Here is a 24,088-nt window from a genome sequence, read left to right as displayed (position 1 = left end):
ATTAAAAGATACCCGACTAAAGCTAGGCAGTGATTAGCCTATCGTAGCCATCTCCTACAAAAATTATGGAGCCAGCCCATCGAGCATATGATAATTTTTAATAAATCTATAACCTTGCATGTTCTTTGCTGCTTGTATTCTTCAACTCACCAAAATACAAAAGTTGGCCGGTTTAAATTCCCATTTACAATAAAAGAAAATAAGCACACATACACACACATAAAAAACATGGAACATATTGATTAGAGCCCAAAGCTGAAAAGCAGCGAGTTAATGACTGTAGCGGTCTTCGTAAAGACAATTCTTGGCAGTATAATTCGAAGATTTACACATGAATGGCATACGTTTCACGGCTACGCAGACTCTTTAGACCATCCATTCCCTCGACACAATTCAGCAAGTGTGACAATAGTACCATCGCGAAGGAAAGTTGTCAAGTTTCCGAGCTTCGCAGCCTCATCGAAAAGATAATATCGTTTAAACTGTCCGCAATTACTTGCAGATGTGAATGCACGTCGCGCTCGATCTCTGAATACAGCGTCGAATGCACAACACAGGTAAATGACAATAGAAGGCGACGGTGTCTGCCTCTCGCAAAGCGATCAGCTGACCCTGGCGCGTGCTAGCCGCTAGTACTGCAAAGCTTACTCCCTCTACGGTAACTCCCCGGCAACTGGCGGGCTTGAGATCGCTACGACTGAAACTGTCGTCGTCAGAGATCGCCGCTATTCGGCTGGCTGCCGGACACCGCCCCCCCCCCTCCCCCCCCCCACCAACAACCCCCACCATACCACCCAATAGGCTATCTGGGTGCTCGGGAGGTTCCTTGTCAGTAGCTTGCAGCACGTGCTGCCATGAAGGTGACGTTGAGTCGTGGAATGGCAGCGGCGCAACGGAGGAAAGCGGAGCTCGCGCAGTCATTGTCGCAAAGGCGCGTCAACAAATCGAAGGTGAGCTGCGTCATGTGGTCGCACATGGCGTCATGATGCACCAGTCTTCAGAGCAGCAGTCGACAATGTTATGTTATTTCTACGAGTGAACATTTTATAAAACTTTTTTTTTCCACTGTCCGCTCGACTGTGTCTTTAGCTGTAGTGGACAGTTACTTAATTTCAAATAGTGAGTCGAAGTGTCGTTTCTTAAAGTGAATATCCGAGTGGCTGCATTAGCTTTCCATCTCAGAAATTTTCCAATTGTCAACAATGTTCAAATAAATCGTGTGGTACATAGAATCGTTTGTCATCAAACGTCAGAGTAATTTGGATCAGAGTAGAAAATGGCACTAAATGCTCATACAGTTTGTATTATGCCAACCGTTTTCTGTTGTTGATACAGTGGCGAATTCTTGGCCTCCGATTTCATTTAGTATCAGGTACGGCAATATTTCAAATAGTTGTTAAGTATGTACATTGCTTGGTATTCTTACACATCGATAGGATATTCAGCATTATTTAATGTTCCTCCTTCAGAGACGACTTTGTTGTGAACTGTAAAACATCATACTGTTTTGTTTCCTCTTTGATCCCCCCTGTGTTTATCCAAAGATACAATTCGGTACAGTGCTGACACTGCAAGATGCACACTTATACGTGGTTAAGGCATCCTAGTACGTAATTTTGTAAAAACATAGACCCAAAGGCTTTTTTTTGCCATCGTTTTCATAGGCCTGGTGGAAGGGGGTGTGAGTGGTGGGGATGGGGAGGGAGGGAGGGGGGGGGGAGATTATGCAATATGTGAGCCCTATCCCTCTAGTGACTAGAGTCTAGTCTGTGAATACTGTTGCCAGCACGAAGATGACAGGCGTGAACAGAAAACTTACCGTGCATTAAAATGTCCACATACCGGTCATTTAAATTGCAACTAACTTATTCGTTTACGGGTGATAGCGTAATACTGCTAAAAAATTGAATTGCAAGTACTCAAAACAAGTACGCGAAATTAAAATACAAAGGATTCATCAATGGCGATGTGGCTGCTGTTTCGAAGCGTTTAAGCACCACGGCGTGAGAAATGGGTAAATCCGTAATCTAGTGTTCCCACAACCAGCTTCCTAATTTAAATTCAATGTTTGAGATACGCATAAATATTCTCTGCCGTCCCTTTCTCAATTGCATCTCGAAGAACACTTTCAAACAACAGATAAGAAAAGTCATATACTGGATATGTACTGTTACTAGTGCCTACACAATTGTTCAATAATTTTGCATATTCCGTTAATAACTGTTACTAAAGTCTTCTTATACAGTACACCGTACAATTAGGCTTGTCATTTGAATCACAGTATTCTATTACGGTTCTTTATACTCAGTCGTAGTTATGTTTTTTCAAACTAAATACAAGTGTTCATTAGTTGTCATAGAAAAGTTGGTATGCGTTTGTTCCGCAATAGTCACAATTTTAATTTCCTGGTTTCGCACGTCATTAAAGACGGTACAATAATTTAGTTTTACGAAGGTAATGCAGGAGCAGGTAGAGAGAATCGACCTTGTCACACCAAAACTATCACTGCAGTACTAGACATAAATTATTCTAAAACAGAATGCATTTAAATACGGAGAAACGACTTTCCGAACGTTTCCTTTGTATTAAAGTTTGTGTTGATTTTCAAAAATAAGTAAATTATTCTGTTAATTGTCAGCGAACGAGTTAAATTATGGTTCTAAATATTATACAATGCAACAATTAACTGTGTCATGAGTCGCCCGGCCCTACACCGTATGAAAAGTGTTGCATCGTTAGCGCCTTCTTTTAATGTATTTGCAGCCGGTTGCGTTCCCCATCAACAGTTTCTGAAATAGCCAGAGTTACAAGATACATCGGCATTTCCACGAAATGTTTCTGGAAAATGTCAAACCAAGATAGCCCCGATATTGCGCGCATCATTCAGCTATATTTCCTTAATGTCATATCAAAACTGAAGAGTTACTTCAATCAGAAGATCGATAAGAGCATTTTTCTTTTTTCCCATGGAGTACGAACAGCTCTTTCGTCAATAAGGAAAGGTTCAGTTCTTTTTAAGTCTTTTCAGATTTACGAAAGACTTTGTGCTGTTCTGGCGTTTATAATTATTTTCCTTTTGTCTTTAATTAGCTTAGCGCTCGGTGCTTCGTTCGTGTAGGCTGTGTGGATGTGCACAGACAATTTATTTTTTCTTTAAACGAATTTGTATATTGTGAAAATTTACACACTAGTCTAAGCAAACTAAGGTGCAAACCGGGTATTCAAATTTAATAATGCAATTCTTCGTATAAGATTTGCACATTTTTAAAAGTTTAATTGAATTTCTATATTATTACAGATGTGGTACATGTACAAATCAACAATCTAGAAACATTGTACCTGCTCATCTCAAATTGATATTCCTGTACAGACTCGCATTCAAACGTTTTTGTCATCAGTATCTGTTTGTACCTGGCATTTATTTTACTAATATTCTATTAGAAACAAATACAAAAAATGAACTGTTTGTAGTGTAATAGCAATAAAATTTTATTTCCTTATAGTCGTGAAAACGCATCTGAAATTACGAATTAGTCGTACAAAGAACTATGCATAATGTACAAATGTATAAGTACAGTATCCAAATTAAGAACCATAGTACGCAAAATAAAAATTTTCTGTAATGTTTATTTAACTCAGAACCTGATTATAAACAATATTTCTAGTACGGTGGCTGTACCTGCTTCGCAAGTCTAAAACGCGATTTTGTAAATGTCTCTATGAAAACGCCTCTTCATAGCTCCGTAGGCGGCTATTGTATTCGCCTAAGGCGTCGCAGTTGAAAGCTTTCAAAAGCGCTGCCTGGTGTTAGGGATTTCCGTAAGATGACTCGATTTTAGGAGTGTCTTAGTAATAAAACATAAAGGCATTAAAACTCCATGAACGATGCGGCATTTCTCACACATCGCAGTGTTTAGGTATACGGTTCTTACTCAGCGATTGTTGCGAGACACTAAGGAATACGTGTATCCAGTTTGGTTGAAACCGATCCAGTGGTTTAGGAAGAGATGTGGAAATTACACACAAACATTCATTTATTTGTCTAACATGTATGGATATTAGGCCTACTGAAAAATTAACTTATGGAAGATCTATTTCTTTTTCTAAGCATTTAACAAAATAGCTTTCGTTGATTTAGTTCACAAATCGCAACCAACACCTTCTAAACTCTTCACACTAATTAAGGCCACAAAATCATAGTCTTTGCCGAATGCACTTTGACCATAAAGCAATTCTGGTAGCTCGAAAAAAAAAAAAAAAAAGGTCCTGTCGTTCCACTTTTTGTGGTGACATTTCAATAAAACTTTCGATTCCTAACACACACTATTTTATTTCTAGCCGAGAAGTCTATTACAAATTTTCGTAGGTTAAGCTTCAAAAATGCTTTCACTATGAATTATTTCCCCCTACTTCCCCTTAAACATCGAGTGAGTGTAGCTTGTCCCCCTGCAGATAGGATCGTGGTCTAGCAGGCCGCGTCACTTCCTAAACGTGCGTTCACTGTAATTGCTGAATACTGTTAACGGCAGTTGTGCCAGCAAGCGTTAAGATATACAGCTCTGTTGGTGGGCAGCAGGAAAAGCGTGGCGGAAAGATTCGAGGTAGTCCCGGCCCCCGTGTCGTGGGCGATATTTCCGCGCTGAGCGGTTCTTTCCTCTGCCGACCTTAAAACGTTTCCTCTTCCGGTAGCGTCACACTGCCCCCGACTGCCTTAGAGCTGGTCAGTGCTTCATGGCAGTGTGAAAGCACCTAAAACACAAATCACTACGATTTTTTAACTACATATTTATGTGTAAAGTTACACAAGTGGTATTGCTCAATACCGGTTTCGACTCATTGCTAGTTCCAGGAAAATTTCGCGAAAAGGATGACGCGAAAAATACGCTAAATTGGCGCTTTTTAAGTGAAATAATGTGAAATCGCCAATTTCTGTTAAATACTGTCATTTTATGGTATAAAAATGTTATAAATCTGAGGACAGCGGCTTACCAATATCCGTTGAATGTTGAAATGCATTTGCTAAAAACAGCACCGAACTGGCAAAAAATGACACCGAATTTGCAAAAACAGTACCGTTTCGACAAACCAATAACGCCGGATTTGTCAAAAAATCATCTCCATAGTTAAAATAACACCGAAATCGACGAAAATGATGAGGTCCCATACTCAGAGGAGCGTAGGGGACGATGCGGGAGACCCACATCGCTGTACTAGGCAAGGTCCTAGTGGAGGTAGTTTGCCATTGCCTTCCTCCGACCGGGATGACGATGACGATGACGACACAACACCCAGTCATCACGAGACAGGAAAAATCCCTGACCCCGCCGAGAATCGACCCCTGGACCCCGTGCGCGGGAAGCGAGAACGCTACCCAAGACCATGAGCTGCGGACATCGGCAAAAAATAACACAATGAAAAAAAATCATCGTAACTGGCAAAACATAACAGCGACATTAGCAAAATAAATACTTAACTAGGCAAAAAAGTAAAACCGAATTTAGCAAAAAAGTAACACCAAATCTGGCAAAATAGTAATACATAAAATAGCAAAAAACAGCTCCAAAATGACACCTAATTTAGCAAAAAAAACGCCAAATTCGGTAAAAAATAACACGGAAAAGAGAAAAATAAAAACTGGCAAAAAATAGTGAAACTGGCGAAAAATGAATCAGACAAAAAATAGCACTGTATGGCAATAAATAGCACCGAAACTGACAAAAAAGAGTAATTGGTAAAGAATAACACCATATTTGGCAAGAAATAACACCGAATTTGGCCATAAAGTAAAGATTTTTTCGTGTTCCTACTTACTACCAATTCGTCAGTTAACCTGGTTAAAAAAAGATCCGAATAAGTGCGAGCAGAACTCGAGCACAGAGTGTTCGTACAAACTTAATTATGTTTACATGTAGTTCATCCATCCTGAGACTCGAGAATTTCGACAATTTTTGCCTTTGTCTACGAGGGCTACCCACAAAGTTAGGTCCGATAGCGCGCGAAACGGAAACCAATGTGAAAATCAAAAATGTTATCGTAGTGCTCGTCATAGAAGACAGCCGCTAGCCAGGGTCATGTGAACAGAGATAAAAATCAGAGGGAGCCGCGTCCGGGCTCTATGGTTGGCGATCAGACTTCCTATCTAAATCCCTGCAGGTGCGTCTTCGTTGCCCCTACAATGTGCTGCCGAGAATTGTCAGTAAGAAGGAAATGCGTGACAATTAGGTTACGCTTACTGCATGAAATCAGGCGAAAGCTCACGGCGAGCACGCTCAGAACTGAAAAGGAGCGATGTTGATGCGCTCGATACGCCTACTAGACACACAGCCCAACATATCCCGTGGAAAGCTTCATCGGGTTTTCAGTGGTTTCCGTTTCGCGCCCGGTTGGCAAGATACCAAAATACCTGACATAAATGGGCGTCCTTTTGATTGAACTGAATTAGAAGCCTCAGCTTTTTACACCGCCAAGGGACTGTAGTCCTTGGCATGTGGCAAAATTTTCAACTCGGTACGTATACCCATTCCTGAGAAAAAGGATTTTTAACAATCGGAGACAGACCGTGACCCTACAAGGGTTCCATACCTCTGACGCTGTGAAAGAGAGGTCGCCGTGCAGATTACGCTGACGAGCAACAGATCTTAGACTGTTTAAAGCAAGAACGTTTTTCACTGCATCTACAGACTCCCTACTTATTTTCATTGAAAAAGTATCAGACAAAAATCGACAAAAGTTACAGAAATGTGACATTTAATATTGTCCCTGCGAATTAAGTGTTCGAAGAGATTTTGGGACTGCAGCCGTTTTCCGCTGAAGATCACTGGCAGATGTCCATTCGAAATGTCGTGGAGTGAAGTTTCCGACGACCGTTGCAATCCCGAAATCTCTTCAAACTTTAACCAGTTTCATCATAAGAAATTCAAAGCTAGTGTAGACAATTTTCAAAGGTTCCTTCTCTTCTGCAACAACTGGAAATAGATATGGTTACACTCAGGTCCACAACTTAAACTTTTTCGCAATGTCATTTGTGCTTTTCTCACATTAATTTCACCGTTTGGTGCAGGTATTTAAAGCACAACATATTAAGAGCAAAGGACAATTAAAGATCTTTATTAACTTCTTCTAATTTCACATCATCGAAAATGTTACATTATGCAAGCATCCAATGAATTTGTCTTTCTCACGCCCCCTTGCAAGATATTTTTCAGTGCTTCCGCAATTTTCTAGGAAGCACGAATGATATCTATATTATTATATCAGCAGCGTTACATTCTCTTCGGACTACCCAATCGTTCACGCAGCTCATGTCAACAACGACAAAAGTGAAAGAGAGCAGACGATAAGTTTTTATTGCTAACACCGAAGCGGAGAGAAAGCGAATTTTCCTTGATGATTCGCTGAAAATCTGAAAACTAGCGAAACAATCAGCGAAGAAATGAGAAAGCCAACCAAACAAAGCCGAATGCCGCTTGCACACGCGCGCCTAGTTTTTTATGGCGTTTACATAAAAGAGAATTCTATTTATAAGTACGTCCGCTCCGCTGTAAAAGCAGCTTTACATAGTAATTCGTAACTGAACTACGTTGGAACTGAAGTCTAGAGTTGACTACATAATGACATAACGTTGGTGACTGAAAGATCAAAGATATGATTAAGAATATTCACATTGTAAAGTTTATTATGATCAGAAAATGCCTTCTCAAAGTCATAACAAGTAAAATAAATAAATAAATAAATTCTTAACTTCTTGTGTAGATACGCTAGATGTGCACTAGGATTAGGATAGACGATGCGACTAGTAAACTATTATCTGCTGGTCTGAAGTGTAGACTTAACAGCCAGTATGAAACAGGAAAAAGATCCTAATGAAGAAAAAAGGCAAGAAGGAGGTAAGGCCTTGTAACAGATCAGAAAGGTCTTTGAAAAAGACTTACGGAAATCGCTTTGTTCATCTAACGAGAGATTTAATGTTTTTTTGTTTAAAGGTCTTATGGGACCAAACTGCCGAGGTCATCGGTCCCTAAGCTTACACACTACTTAATCGAAAGTAAACTAACTTACGCTAAGGACGACACACACACACACACACACACACACACACACACACACGCCCTAGGGAGGACTCGAACCTTCGACGGGGGGAGCCGCGCAGACCATGACAAGATGCCTTTTAAAATTAGAAGAAATTTCAAGCTATTAACATGTATCCAAAGACATCCTTTATGAACCTGATGACAGACATAAAGATGTGGAGCTATGCCTCCTATACTGTGCCAACTTTATTTTTTTTCTTTTCCCAGTGAGAACCAAAAGCTGTTTTATTACTATCTAAATTATAAAGTTTACTAAAGCGAACTTCAAAAGATCAACGCTTTTGGACCACGTAATATTTCTGACAGGCACCACGTTTATAACATACATGCTTGCTTGACTTTGAGAATGTATTATGAGCTACTGTAGTCGTATTTGGAAAGCTAAGTTATTATTTCTTCAGTTACAATCGTTTTTCTTGGAACAGACGTGTGCAATCAGCTTAAACAATTGCCTATAATGTGCGTACCTTCCGCAGGGGCGGCGACGGGGAGGGAATCTGGCCACCTTGTGCCACTAAATTCAGAATAAGATGTCGACCCGGTGAGGAAAAAAAATTGTCTTCCACACTCGTGTCCTCCGCCACTTTCGACAAAAGTTTACACGTCGCGGCAATATAATTCATGTCCTGCGAATTTCGCGGTGACTTATTTTCACTCTTAGAATTATAAGCGTTGCTGTATCCGAAATAGTTAATTACATATGAAATACGATCTGAAACTAGCAGCAACAGTCGCCTAACTGAACAGAGTACGTCGACCCATCCCGTTTCCCTGGAACACGTCATCAGTCGGCAGAGTTGGGAGCGTGAAATTGGGACTTGCCACAGCCTGTATCAGTCATAATCCTTACTCCGCCGACAGGCGGTCGGAAGAATACGATTCGACTAGCCTTACAGCCCGATCAGCCAAATTCACAGTGTTGGGAATGAACTGTCCAGAAACAGGCGTACATCAAAAAAGTACTACGTGATGTGGCGAACTGCTAAGGGCACATTTTCCTATAGTGCCAGCAGGAGTCTGCCGAGAAGTACGCTACTACATTCAGTTATCAGAGTGGCATACATAGTCGGGTGATCGTTGGTAATATTGCACCATGCGACCCAGATCGGTGTTGACAATGACAATCGTACAAGGGAGATCACTTGTGTGTGAGATAGTCCAAATATTCACCCTATCTCAGCATTCCGCACACTGCCACAAACACCCATATAAACGTATCACAACGTTCGGAAGAAAACTAATATCCAGTGAAACTGGATACAAGAATTACGTGGATCAAACGTTTAGCAAAGAATATTAGGATTTTCAATGCTTCAGCACGTGTCAGTTTCATTCGCACGAGAACAACAACAAGAACTTAACACATAAATAAGGCCTACTTTCAGTTGTCTTAAGAGACCAGATGCTTGAGTAATACAGCCGATGACGTATAGCAGGACGTACGTTTGGTTATACGACACCGTCTAGAAGCACCACTGCCCACATTCGTAGAACAGTGAGGCAAAGATATGTTAGCATTAAAATGTTTACTGTCAGGCGCGATGGTGCATCCCATCAGTCCAGGTCTTGAATTTTTCTTGTACAATGCTTTGGGATTGAAAGAACTCAAATGTTCAAATGTGTGTGAGTTCCTAAGGGACAAAAATACTGAGGTCTTCGGTCCCGAGACTTACACACTAATTAAACTAACTTATGCTAGGAACAACGCACACGCACCCATGCCCGAGGGAGGACTCTAACCTCCGGCGGGAGGGGTCGCGCAGTCAGTGACATGGCGCCTCAAACTGTACGGCCACTCCGCGCGGCTGAAAGACCTCAGTCCGGGTAGCTTCCTGTGTTCATCTGCGGAAAACAGAACATAAAATTCCCACTTAATGTTGACAGAAGCAAAAGTACCGGCTGGAGGGGCAAGTAAATTTCATATCCCCGACCTTTTCTGCTTGCTTTGCTGCGATCTCAGCCGCTGGAAATCGAAAACTTTCGGTCAAATAGCACATTTTCTTGAAAATCCGCTCGCCGACCTCTGACAGCTTACAATATTGTAGCAAAGTCGCAGCAGGAATCCATGGCTGAACATGAGCGAGGTGTGTAGGCGGCAGCAGTTTAAACCAAACGCTCTGTTGCAACATAAACCATGTCACTGATAGACATCTGTTCAGTGGTTGTCGTTTCTTTAGGATGTTACTGGTACGTGACGAAACGTCGCTGCAAAAATGACTGTGACAACAGCTTGCGTTTACTGTCGCGGGTCGAGGGAAAGGCTCACTGGCAGAAAATATGAACACATAGGGTAGGATAACTCACGTATCCCTCTCCCTCCAGTTATTTCATAAAGACTTTCTTTCCTGCGGTCGCTTTTACCTATTCCAAACAGCAGATAAATATTCACTTGACGCCTTCCTGAGAGAGCATCTCCACTCATTCCAAATTAATAACATAAGTGTAGACCAGATGAGGCTTAAATTCAGAGAAATAGTATCGGCAGCAATCGAGAGATTTGTAGGAAATAAATTAACAAACGACAGAGCTGATCCTCCTTGGTACACAAAACGTGTTAGAACACTGTTGCAGAAACAATGAAACAAACATGCCAAATTTAAACACACGCAAAATCCCCAAGATTGGCAATCCTTTACAGAAGCTCGAAACTTAGCGCGGAGTTAAATGCGATATGCTGATAACAGTTTTCACAACCAAACTTTGTCTTCAAACCTGGCAGAAAATCCAAAGAGACTCTAGTCTTATGTGAAGTACTTCAGCGGCAAGAAACAATCAATGCCTTCTCTGCACGATATCAATGGAGATACTATCGAAAACACTGCTGCCAAAGCAGAGTTACTAAACACAGCCTTCCGAAATGCCTTCACAAAAGAAGACAAAGTAAATATTTCAGAATTCGAATCGAGAACAGCTGCCAACATGAGTAACGTAGAAGTAAATATCCTCGGAGAAGTGAAGCAACTCAAAACACTTCGTAAAAGCAAGTCTTCTGGTCCAGACTGTCTACCAATTAGGTTCCTTTTCGAGTATGCTGATGCATTGATCCATACGTAACAATCATATACAACCGTTCGCTCGACGAAAGATCCGTACCCAAAGACTCGAAAGTTGCACAGTTCACACCAATATTCAAGAAAGGTAGTAGGAGTAATCCACTAAATTACACGCCCATATCGTTAACGTCGATATGCAGCAGTATTTTAGAACATATATTGTGTTCAAACATTATGAACTACCTCGAAGGAAACGGTCTATTGACACAGTCAACATGAGTTTTGAAAACATCGTTCCTGTGAAACACAACTAGCTCTTTATTCACATGAAGTGCTGAGTGCTATTGACAAGGGATTTCAGATCGATTCCATATTCCTGGATTTCCGGAAGGCTTTTGACACTGTACCACACAAGCGGCTCGTAGTGAAATTGCGTGCTTATGGAATATCGTCTCAGTTATGTGACTGGATTTGCGATTTCCTCTGAGAGGTCACAGTTCTTAGTAATTGACTGACAGTGATCGAGTAAAACAGAAGTGATTTCAGGCGTTCCCCAAGGTAGTGTTATAGGCCCTTTGCTGTTCTTTATCTATACAAACGATTTGGGAGACAATCTGAGAAGCCGTCTTCGGTTGTTTGCAGGTGACGCTGTCGTTCGACTAATAAAGTCATCAGGTCGTCAAAACAAACTGCAAAACGACTTAGAGATGATATCTGAATGGTGCGAAAAGTGGCAGTTGACCCTAAATAACGAAAAGTGTAAGGTCATCCACATGAGTGCTAAAAGAAACTGGTTAAACTTCGGTTTCACGACAAATCGGTCTAATCTAAAAGCCGTAAATTCTACTAAATACCTAGGTATTACAATTACGGATAACTTAAATTGGAAAGAACACACAGAAAATGTTGTGGGGAAGGCTAACCAAAGGCTGCGTTTTATTTGCAGGACACAGAAAAAGTAACAGACCTACTAAGGAGACTGCCTACACTATGCTTGTCCGTCCTCTTTTTAGAATACTGCGCGGTGTGGGATCCTTACCAGCTAGAACTGACGGAGTACATCGAAAAAGTTCAAAGAAAGGCAGCACGTTTTGTATTATCGGGAAATATGGGAGAGAATGTGACAGAAATTATGCAGGATTTGGGCTGGAAATCATTAGAAGAAAGGCGTTTCTCGGTGCGACGGAATTTTCTCACGAAATGCCAATTACCAACTTTCTCCTCCGAATGCGAAAATATTTTGTTGACACCGACCTACATAGGGAGAAACGATCACCACGATAAAATAAGGGAAATCACATCTCATACGGAAAGATATAGGTGTTCATTCTTTCCGCGCGCTATACGAGATTGGAATAATAGAGAATTGTGAAGGTGGTTCGATGAACCCTCTGCCAGGCACTTAAATGTGATTTGCAGAGTATCCATGTAGATGTAGATCCGTTCCCTATCTGGCAGGGGTCTCATCACGCCCACGGGCAAGTCCTGCACAGCAGATTATAAAATTTGCGTAGAATAATAGCAGGAAGGTAGTTTGGTGGAGAGGGGAGACAGCTTTGGGGTTTCTGCCAAGGGCGCAGTATTACCTCGGTGCAGCTTTGTTGGCGGATAGTGCAAATAATTTGCTTATACCGCCTTTACGACCGGCACCCAACCATCCCGTGCAAGTCAGCCAGAAAGCAGGAAACAAAAGGATGCGGAAGTAGACCACAACTCGCGGAAGAGGCGTGGCTGGGAGGCAGGGCAGTGGTGGGGGGCAGGCACGTGGCGCGATGTTGGCACGTGTCCCTAGCTGCTGATGTACGTGTGACGTCACGTTGTAAGCACGGCAGGCGTGTCACGGCGTCTCGCGTTCTAGGATAAACAGACCGAACACTTAACGAGAGTTGCCGTGCCAGTCTGTACTAGTCTTATTCATAAACATTGTCGTAATAGGATGGATAAGACAGGCGCGCCTTCTGTCGGTTTACAGGCAAGGTTTAAGGCGAAGAGACTAGGATTTAACAACGACATTATTAGAGACTAACCCGAGCTCCAACAGGTCAAGAATTGGATAGGAACTAGGCAATGCACATCTCAAAGGAACCATCTCGGTTATCGCCTTAATCGATTTAAAGAAAGCTATATCTGGACGACCGAATGGAGATTTAAACTCAGTTTCTCCCGAATGTGATTCATTTTCTTAACCGCTGCGCGCATCGAGGCTGGAGGTCCTTCTTGAGCACTATGGCTGCACATCCAGCACCTTACTTTCCTTACTTTTCGTTCATCTGTACTTAATAATACATCCTTTAAAGATTCCAATATTTTGCCAAATGGGTTTTCCACCAAATTTGTACTTATAGATTACATTGTAATTTTTTTCTGTGGAATTCATTATGAAAATTATTTTTTGGTTAGTCATTTGTTATAATTTTTCACCGGTAAGTCAATAAAGATTCAAAGTATAGTGTATCGAAGTTCATGTGACAACCATAAAGTAATTTCAATCATTTCTCCAATGGATTTCAACACCTAAATGAAGCAAGGTAAAATCATTGTTGACACTCGAAAAAGTACCCGTTTGAATTATTAGCCTCCATTTTTTAATTTAGGCAACTAATCTGTACTTTCTTTTAAAATTAAGTTCTCAAATGTGACTGACAGGATACTTGATCTGTTTGTGTACTTCCAAAACTGTAATACTTTTCATTTTCTAAATTAGCCAATTGCTGTACGAAGTACCACAGGGCCTACTTGGATTTTTTATGGTATCTATTCTGTCCGCCATGTTGCCATCAATTCGTTTCCCAACTGATTGTCGTTCACAAAAATACGTTCTGTAATTCGGTATTACTTTAAAAGAAATTCATATCCTGTACGTGATATACGTTACTTTGTTTGGTTATATGATGAAACTTACCACTTCAGCGACAAGAGGGGAAAATACTAAAAAAAAAAAAAAAAAAAAAAAAAAAAAAAAAAAAAAAAAAACTGTTTTGAAGATGGGCCTAATTCAGAAATCATAATAGAAAAATAGTTTATTTAATGAAATTGACTGGTTGTAGTGTATTTTCTCATGGCCATGAAACTGTCTTGCGATAAAATACTGCCTTGTGCAGATAAATCTGGAGTCACTCTGCCGGGCACAGGCAGAAATTCTCTTCAATTTTTCATTGCTGCTCAGTAGTTTGGTGGCACATTGCCAAACTACAAATACTATAGATATCATGTTCGATTCCCGATCAGTCCTACGATTTTTATCTACCACTTTTCCCTTCTTCCACCTGTAGTAATGTTTGTTGTGAAAAATGCAGTCACGCCTTGGTTCGGGACCCAAGTTGCACTGTTGGGTACTTCCCGCCCCGTTGACTGGCTGGGTCGGTAGGCCGGTCAGTCAGCCAAAGGACGAAGAAGGCAACGGCATACGGTACCTCTCCCAACAGACCATGCCTGGTTAAGTACTGTGTTAAAAACAAACTTTGGCTTGATGACAGCTTTTTGGCTGGAAAGTAAGAAATGGTACTACATCCAAAAGTCAAGCAAATCGCAAATTTCATAGGACTGTGGAACACGAAGTTTACTCTTTTTAAATCATAAAATAGAATGAATATTGTCGTACTCGACCGAATTCCACTTCATAAAGTATATTTACGTCTGTTACAGAATACCTCTGAAAGCAGTTCCGACCTTTTGACCGAAGAATACGACGAACTGAAGAGGAATTATCGGTCAATGCAAGAGGAAAATTTGAAGTTGCAAGCTATCATAACGGACGTAAGTAGCTCACCGAATAAACGTGGCCTTAGCTGTTTACATTCTTGACTTCATCAACGTGTTTAGTGTACCGTCATATAATGTTAAAACTCGTGTCACTTTAGCTTTCTGCAGAATCGATGAGACTAATGTAGCATCTTCAGATCGTTAGCTATGATGCTTGTAATGAAAAATATGATCTCTTCATTGCTTATTCGAAATTCATTCAGAAGCCTTGTTCCCGTAAATAGCACCGAAGACAATTACACTGCCCGTCAACTTTGACCAGTGATATCAACCAGCACCTTTTTGGCGACTAATGCAATACAATCGCAGTTAGACTGTGATAGACTCCCGTACAGTGAGAACAAAGGGAGTTTGGGTGGACCTTCAAAACGCATTAAAAACTTGAAAATATCGTACTACAGAAGGAAAAATTGTTTTTATGAGTGACATAAGTATAACAACAGAACGTACAAAGATTGTGTTGACACAGTTGTTCGTTTTGCCAACACAACCAAACTGTTACTTTACTCGAGCTATAATCCGTTTACCATTGGAATAAACCTGCTGTAAGCATTGCACTATGTATTCTTCCGCGTTTGCTGGAACCTCATTGGATTTCCGTTTCACGTGAGACTGCAGCCAAGCTGTCTAGAGTACTGTCGAGTACGATAATAAGGGTACTTTTGTACAGTGCGTTACGCGCACATCAACTTGGCTATAATACGGGACAACAGCTTTACTGGCGCAATTAACTAAGACAGCACTGGTCGGTCAGATGGTACAGCTAGCCTGCAGTGACGTGGCTGCAAATCTGCCACAATATGCTCCTTAGACGACTAGACGAAAACCGCAACACGTTATCGTTTTTTAGCTAACGTACTGTTGTAATTAAAAACAAGGATGATGAAAATTCCTGACTTAACCACTGGGTAATTTTTCTGCATAAGCTGTGTGTAACGTAAGAGAGTATTGAAGGATTTCACCGTATAAATACTGAAGCCACTGAAGGTATTACTTACAGTAAGTTGTCTGGTAATCTCTTAGCTCCTTCCTTTCCGAAACCGAGAAATACATTTCATTTCTGGAAGTGTCACTGGCTACATTGATAACAAGCCTATCAACAACAGAATCCACGAAGCCAACCAGGCGCAGCATTTTCTTTTCTATGACGAGCCGTTCTGTATCCCGCCATTTGTTTGTAACAATCTTTTCGTTGTGCCTGATGTGTCATCTTTACAATGAGTAACTAAAAAGTGTGTTTAAATGTTAATCAAACCGAATCTTAATAATAAAGGGTGCCAAAACACACTAATATTAGCTAGTATTGGAAATCCAGAGCGGAATCTGGTGACTGTGCATGCATATTGTAAATAATATTAGGGTTGTATGTTTAGTAGTTGACAAGGTCACAAGAGGTGAAACATTATCCGAGATTGATCAAGGAAAGGGAAGGAGGGCGGTGATATCCTTCGAGGGAAATGCCAGAAAATCTAAATTTACATAGGTGGGAGGGATGTTAAGCCCCACTCCTCTAAAATGTAAGTCCTGTGTCTTAACCATTGCACCATCTCACTCAGGGGCCCATAAAGACCAATAAGGAATATTTTGTCGCAGGTACATGACTTGATATATTTTTACATTGTGTGTTGGATTATCAAAAAATGAAGATGCTAATGATAGACATGAGTGGTATTTATTAGCCATGGAACAAGAATAAAATAATTGCATAGCAACATCTCATTCAATAGGAGGGAGGGGGTCACCCTTTTAAACCATCTTTATGTTACACAAGAATCATGGCCAGTATTGCAAATTATAGTTGCAGTTGTTATGATATATAGATACCTACTTTGATGCAGTTCGCCGGCTGCGGTGGCCGAGCGGTTCTAGGCTCTGTCCGGAACCGCACGACTGCTACGGTCACAGGTTCGAATCCTGCCTTGTGCATGGATGTGTGATGTCCTTAGGTTGGTTAGGTTTATGTAGTTCTAAGTTCTAGTGAACTGATGACCACAGATGTTAAGTCCCATAGTGGTCAGAGCCATTTCAACCATTTTTGATGCAGTTTACCTTGCTAGTCTATCCAGTGCAGGCTTCATCCGTGTTCATTTGAATCTGCTTACCACAGTCATCCCCCCCCCCCCCCCCCTCTCTCTCTCTCTCTCTCTCTCTCTCTCTCTCTCTCTCTCTCTCTCTGTGTGTGTGTGTGTGTGTGTGTGTGTGTGTGTGTGTGTGTGTGTGTGTGTGTGTGTGTGTGTATCATAAACTTTTCTTGCCAGCTTGATGTAGTACCTCTTCATTAGTTATTAGATCCTGATTTACTCATCTAGTCTTCAGCAGTCTTCTTTTGCTCCAGAATCTTGTCTGAACTGTTTATTGTCCAAGTTTCACTCTAGGTAAATACCTTCAGACAAGATTTCTTAACACTTGAATTTGTATTCAATGATAACAATTTTCCATTTTTCAGAAATGGTTTTCTTATTATTGCCAGTCTGCATTTTATATCTCCCTTCTGTCGATATAATGTTATTTCTCTGCCCCAACAGCAAAACTCATGGTGTCTCACTTCCTAATCTAGTTCCCTCAGCCTCAATGGACTGGATTTGAGTACATTTCATTAACCTTTGTTGGTGCGGGTGCCTTTTAACACATTTTCAATAAACTGCTTCCTTCACATGATCTTCAAAGTCCTTTGTCATCCATGACAGAATTACAATATCATCAGCAAACCTCAAAATTTTAATAGATATTCCCTGAACTTCAGTTGTCTTCTAAATTTCTCTTGGATTTCTTTTTCTGCTTGCTGAATGCACACTGAATAACATCGGGGACATACTACAATCATCTATCACTTCCTTATCAACTACTGTCCCCTTTCACTTTCTTAAACTATTAAAATTGCAGTCTGGTTTCTGAAATGTGTTGTGCATGCAATATAAAATATATAAATCCTTCCAAGCTACTGAACTAATTTTCTTAGTACGCACGCTGACTCCAAAACTTGCATCACTAAAGTGTGATAGCAACATAATCATATTTAACCCTTTAAGTGACAAAAGGTTTTTTTTCTAGCTCTACAGTGAAATATGTCAGTAAGTACTCTTTGGGAACAATTATCAATTTATTGCGTATTTTTAAGTCTGCCCTGAGGTATAAAGTGATAAAGGTTCATACCATTGAAACAAGAGAGAAAAAAAAATTATTCATGGTAATTCCAGTTGTTTACCAGTGGTACATATCAGTGCCACTTAAAGGGTTAAATGCATTCTGTTACACACAGATGGGGGTAATATTCATTATATTTTTCCCTCACCTATGTTTCACAGATGTTGGAGCAGGTAAATACTAATTGTTTCTTGGGCACTGGTAATAGTTTCATGTACTTTTCATTAAATTTCGTAGCCATTTAACTAGATATTTTTTACAGGTAACACAGGTGAACAAACGGTGGCAGCGATATAATAACGATCGTCAAGTGTATGTAGACAAACTTTTGACAACCATAAAAGAACAACAAGAACAAATGAATAAGATATCTGAGGACTCAGCTGTCAACTTGAACAAACAGGTATGGTTCCAGTCATTTGTATTCACTTACTAATATTACCATGGATTTCCTGCCACTTGCATTGTTAGAATTAGTTTCTCTAAAAGGTAATTGATACTCAGTACTATAGCAGAGGTGCTAATCCATCTGAATATGCAGAAGAGCTTCTGTTGAGCTTAGATAGCTGGGGAGAGATAATGGCTAAAGTGCTCGACAGCTCTTGGTAAGAATATTGCCACAGATGGCAACCTTTCACGCTTGAATACAATCTGGTATGTGGTTTTGATCTGCCACCAATTTCGTACCAGAATACATCAACAAAGACTGTGGTATCATATTTGGCAGTATTGTCACATATTTGTTCCTTCATATGTAAAGTTGAAGTACTGAGAACAATCTCTAACAAATAAACACAGTGAACTAAGCTTCTTGTTAATAGTATAGAGATAAGTATTTAACTCATTCTAAGGGTGTGTTGTTTTAAGTATTGTGCTTCCGAGAAGAGTGTTCTGAAGGCTGCATTTGTACCATGTCACAGCTTGTAGCCACACAGAATTTCATGTAGTACAAACTGTGAATGTACTAACAATGGACCCGTCCAGGTACTTCCAACAGACAAACTCAGACTTCATCCATCTTATTTTAATAAACTCCAGGAAGTTTTCCTACATACGCTGTCACTCTCGCCTGACAGAGGTGTATTCAGCAAATAATGGTTTATCTGCATCCTAGGGTTTCTTTCACGCTTTAGTTTTGGGCTGCAAGTCATATCCAAATGTGGGATGTTAAGAGTTGTAGGTTACTTTGATCTAATAGACCAGGATGGGAGTTGTTATAGATAAACAAAACACTTGCTCATATCTTGACTGATGTTTACAAATATTTATTTCTTCATTAAGTACTTCTGCACTTTACTTAACAGATTCACACTAAATAATAGTTTGTTGAGTGATGGTATATCATGCATCATTTGAGATTTTATGCACTTAAATATGCTGATCAACAGAACCTACGGCAAGAGAACTCGAACCATATAATCGGGCACATAACTCAAGCATCACATACCAACATAAAAATAATGGCTTAACAGATGTGTTTCTTATCACACATTTCAGTTACCTAAGAGTGGAGGTTTACTTTGTTAGTATCTTCTCCGAAGAAGAGGCATATCAAAGCCTTGATTAACACTGAAATTCACTTTAAGTGCAAGCATTACTAATGTATAAAATATTACATTTGTAGTGCTGCCATCATTATCTGTACTATTTCTGCTCCAAAATCTAACTTTTCTTGGAAATGTTTGTTACTAACAGAACTCAGCTGGCAGTGAAATTGAGAATCTGAGACAAAAAAATCTGGAACTGAGAGAAGAGGTTCACCATTTGAGGAAAGAGCTTGATGAGAAAGAACGAGAAGGAGCTGCTCTGAGGGTACAGGCGCAGGTCCATCGCGATGACTGGGAAGCAGAGCGTGCAGAGAAAATTGCTGCCCTGCAGCAACGCGAACAAGCAGAGAAGCGTGTAGAAGAATTGAAAATGGACTTACGGAATCTTTCACACAAGGTGAGATCTTACAGCCAACACAGGGGAAAGCTGTTCTACTATTCTTGGAATTCATTAAGTATCTTTATCTATTTCCTTGTACAGACACACATAAAGCTCTCCCCTCAAAACTACAGATTGAAAAACACTTGCAGTATTAAATGTAAACACTTACTATTCCATGAGATAAGACTACAGTGTTGTTAATCAAACAAGAAATTTACACTTGCATGAAAGCATTAGATACATGCAACTCGGATAAGAGCTTACACTATTTGCATAAATATGCTGTCAAAACTATCACAATAGCTATTTGAATAAATATATCCATACCCCACATTTTTTGTGGTTTTCTACATGCTCATAATGTCCTTGTTTTATACTACAGTTAAGAGAAGAACGCTTGCGCAGTCCATTCCAGTGCCCAAGCTGTGGGCACTGTATTCCTTTAGAGGATACAGCAATAGCTCCTAAACCTGTGGAACCATGCAAAAGAAAGGTAAGAATCCAAAATATTAACCACTAGTTAATTCAATAAACATATTTAATCTTAGCGTAAGGTCATATTGAATGCAACGGTAAAGAAAGTAACAACAGATGTCAGTAGATAAGTATAAATTTATATTCTTGCTGTCTGTATGAACTGTTATGTAATCTTACTGATGTATTACTTTCGGTTTTCCTTTGCAGGGATCCTTGATAGCGCGAGGTTGTTACATGACATCAGATGATGATATGTACCTCACCTGTGACAAAGTTGCCAGCAGAAATCCATCATCTGCACTGGTCAAAGATTCAAATACAGAAGACTCTGGCAGTAGGGAAGAAATCTGTGAAACAACTGAAACGCTTAAAAATAGTTTTCCTGAAGATTCTCCATGCACAAGCTTCTCAGTTGTATCTGGTGAAGGTGCTGTGACATTGGGGTTCAGCAGTTCTGGGTTGGCTTCCGTTACTTCTTTCCCTGTACGTACATATTCTCCAACGGCAGCAAGTGGAGCATCAAGGAAAAGTACTCCATACCGAAGTGGTTCTCCTCCCTCAGTTCAACGGCACTCAAGAAGGTCTTCACAATCATGTACCCCAGTCTCGACACAAGAAGATGAAGATGAAGATGGTGGCATAGCAACACAAACTCGTATGGACATAATTTGCCCTGGGTGTAGTGCTGTATTCCCACCTGGTCACCACATAGACTTCTTAGACCACTTCGAACTCTGCCAACAGCAGAAACCTCCAATCAGTGATGAGCTAGAAGAGCCAAAAACTGTGCTAAAATGTCCAAAATGTAGTCGGACTTTTCCATCTTGTCAACAGATTAACTTCTTAGATCATTTTGATCAATGTAAGTGGCCAGAAAGGAGGTTTGTTGAGCAGGATACAGCAAACAATGGCTGTATGAGCAGGTGATATGCCTAAGTTTGAGAAGTGGCTTCCCAGTATCCAGTCACAATCCTACCCAACCTGCAGCTCCTCTTCCGCTTCTCTTAGTATATTTATTGTGCTTCTGTTGCAAAGTGTGCAGTAACAGTATTCTCTCTCATATTTCTGAGAGACAATCTCTGTGGTTAACAAACCTCTCTCATTTTTACCAGTGTAAATATCACATGCTCCACATATTAGAAGGCATAGGAAGAAATCTTCTAGACATGGTAGAGAACAGAACAGGCCATTGTGTTCAGTGTAATAAGTAATTTCATTACAGCAAGATGTAGTATGATAAACATTGAGTGAAGAAATCCAAATGTCTGAGACAAGTAAAGTAAAACAGTGCAGGAATGGTAGTGATAACACAATGTGTGTCACAATCTTTGAATAATGGAGGAACTGTGTTTGGGAGACTCTTTCTGTTTCCTGCCACAATGTGCAGAAAGAATGAAAATAGACAAGAATTGTGAGAATGAAAAAGTATCTCCTGTGTTGCAAACTACATTACACAAAACAAAATGAAAAAGTTTTCTTTTGTTGTCCTCTCTCCTTAACACAGAAGCAAGGAGAATGAAACTTGAAAATAATTTACACTGGCCCTGTGTTCCACAGATTTGAAAATCTAGTCAAATTACAATTTCTATTGATTGTAACACAGTATGATATAAACTGTATTACTTAATGTTTATTACTGTTAGTCTGAAAACAAAAATATTTCTCAACTACACAGAACTTTTTCTTTGTGCAATCTACCTCATTGTTGACAGAAATATGAAAATGTTGTTTTCTTTTATTTACCCAGATATAACACATTTTTCTCATACAGACTTATTTTGGGAATTATGGTATATCTTACAAAATATTTGCCAAAACAGGCTTGTGGCGAAATTAAAACTCCAATGCAGCCAAACTCAGCAATTGTTTGACAAAATTCTGTAAATGTCACTGGATAAATAAAAGAAAAACAATAGTAATGGCACCAGCAATTAATGTTGTATTTTACCAAGCATGTCAATCATATTAAGTGTGTGATTAAACCAGAATAATTCTATAAGATAATTATGAATTGGTAAACACTACATCAAAAATCAGGGTTTATTATTCTCATTTTTAGATAAAGCTGCAAAATTTAGTGTTACTGCATTGTAAAGAACTTCATAAAGATTTAATACTTAATAAGGGGTTCAGCTCTTTGGTCAATTAATCTCCACCAGTCAAACAAGCAGTGAACTGGTACAGTGAGAGATATAAACAAAGTGACATTTTCAGAAGAAGCACTTATGCTGTGCTCACTCTTTATCAGAAAATTCATAATGGAAAGAGAGGAAAGATGTAGTTCATCAAAAAGAACATAAAGGAACAAAATTTTGAGAAAATTTGTCACCAATTCCTGTAGTAAATATAGTAGAACCTCATTACTTGAGGAAGCTCAGCAACCAACCACTTTTCTGCGCAGCTTTACTTCATACATGGATGTGTTTTGGGTTATCATCCATCCTCAACTTGCAGCTAAAGCTACATTAGATATGAAAGACATGTCTTTTTTATTATCTTTATATCCATTGCAACCTCCCCATGAACCACAGACCTTGCCAGGGCGGGGAGGATTGCAAGCTTCAGTGATACAGATAGCTATACTGCAGGTAAAACCATAATGTAGCAGTATCTATGGAGAGGGCAGACTAAACCTTGGTTCCTAAAGGAGAGAAGCAACCTGTTCAGTGGTTGCAGGGGGCAACAATTTGGATGATTGACTAATCTGATCTTATAACATTAGCCAAGCCAATATGGCCTTGCTGCATTGGTGTTATGAATGGGTGAAAACTAACAGAAACAAGCCATTTTTTCCCCCCTGAATGCATGCAACTCTGCTTTGTGTCTTAATAATGTTAGCATTCTCTTGGGCAAAATGTACAGGAAGTAAAATAGTCCACTAGGATCTCAGAATGAGGACTACTTCGGAGGATCTCATCATAAGGAAAAACAAGACAGTCATGTCATGGTTGTTGTAAATATTTTTTAGCATGCAATCCTAATATTAGGAACATAATCCCCAGCAACATGTTTTGGGCTGTCATGAGATAACCCTACATAAAGATGAACTCTGAAAGCACGCAAGGTCAACACACAAAACAATATTATTTGAACATGAAGTCAGTCTCAGTTTAAAAATAGTACCACCAGATTTTCTGCTACATTTATCCACGTTACTGCCCATTCATCAAAGTATTCCTTCTGTAAAATGGTAAACACTGGTCACATCTGCTGCTCTATACACCACTAGTTCATAAGCATTTGTACAAACTAGCAGTGCATGGGGAGACAGCTGATGCAGCCAGTTTTTACCGCATTATCGAAGGAAAGCTTTGTTGTACGAGCAGTAACACGGACAAGTGGAGCAGAGAATCTGGTGGTGGATTTCATGTCCAAATAATTTTAATTGTTTTTATATTTGGGCCTTGTGAGTTTTTGAAAAGACAGTCAAATGATGGGAGCTTGCCTCCCAAAACATGAAGCTTATGATTATGTTCCTAATAGTGGCTGTATGCTAAATCAAACAATGGAAAGTTCAGGATGGAACACTGACAATTATAGAAAAGATAAGATTGCTACTCAGCATAAAGATGGCACATTGAGTGCCAGACAGGCACTCATTAACCTTCAGCCAAAGTGTTCATCAGGGAAAAAACACACACACACACACACACACACACGGCCATTAACCACCAAAGCATTCCTTCTGTAAAG

General features: G+C 39.9%; 1 protein-coding gene across 1 annotated transcript; it reads left to right on the top strand.

Moving 5' to 3' along the window:
* The first annotated feature begins 825 nt into the window (after positions 1 to 825).
* Positions 826 to 22,682, top strand: LOC126277903 (uncharacterized). Its single transcript, XM_049977460.1, has 6 exons — positions 826 to 950; positions 14,729 to 14,839; positions 18,252 to 18,392; positions 19,685 to 19,933; positions 20,301 to 20,411; positions 20,603 to 22,682. The coding sequence occupies exons 1-6, from the start codon at positions 855 to 857 to the stop codon at positions 21,320 to 21,322; spliced, it is 1,428 nt and encodes a 475-aa protein (XP_049833417.1). The 5' UTR covers positions 826 to 854; the 3' UTR covers positions 21,323 to 22,682.
* The last annotated feature ends 1,406 nt before the right edge of the window (positions 22,683 to 24,088 follow it).

The sequence above is a fragment of the Schistocerca gregaria genome, chromosome 6 (assembly GCF_023897955.1).
Source record: "Schistocerca gregaria isolate iqSchGreg1 chromosome 6, iqSchGreg1.2, whole genome shotgun sequence".
NCBI classification, from domain to species: Eukaryota; Metazoa; Arthropoda; class Insecta; order Orthoptera; family Acrididae; genus Schistocerca; species Schistocerca gregaria.
The sequence above is the reverse complement of the archived record's forward strand: the minus strand, read 5'-3'. Positions and strand labels throughout refer to the sequence as shown.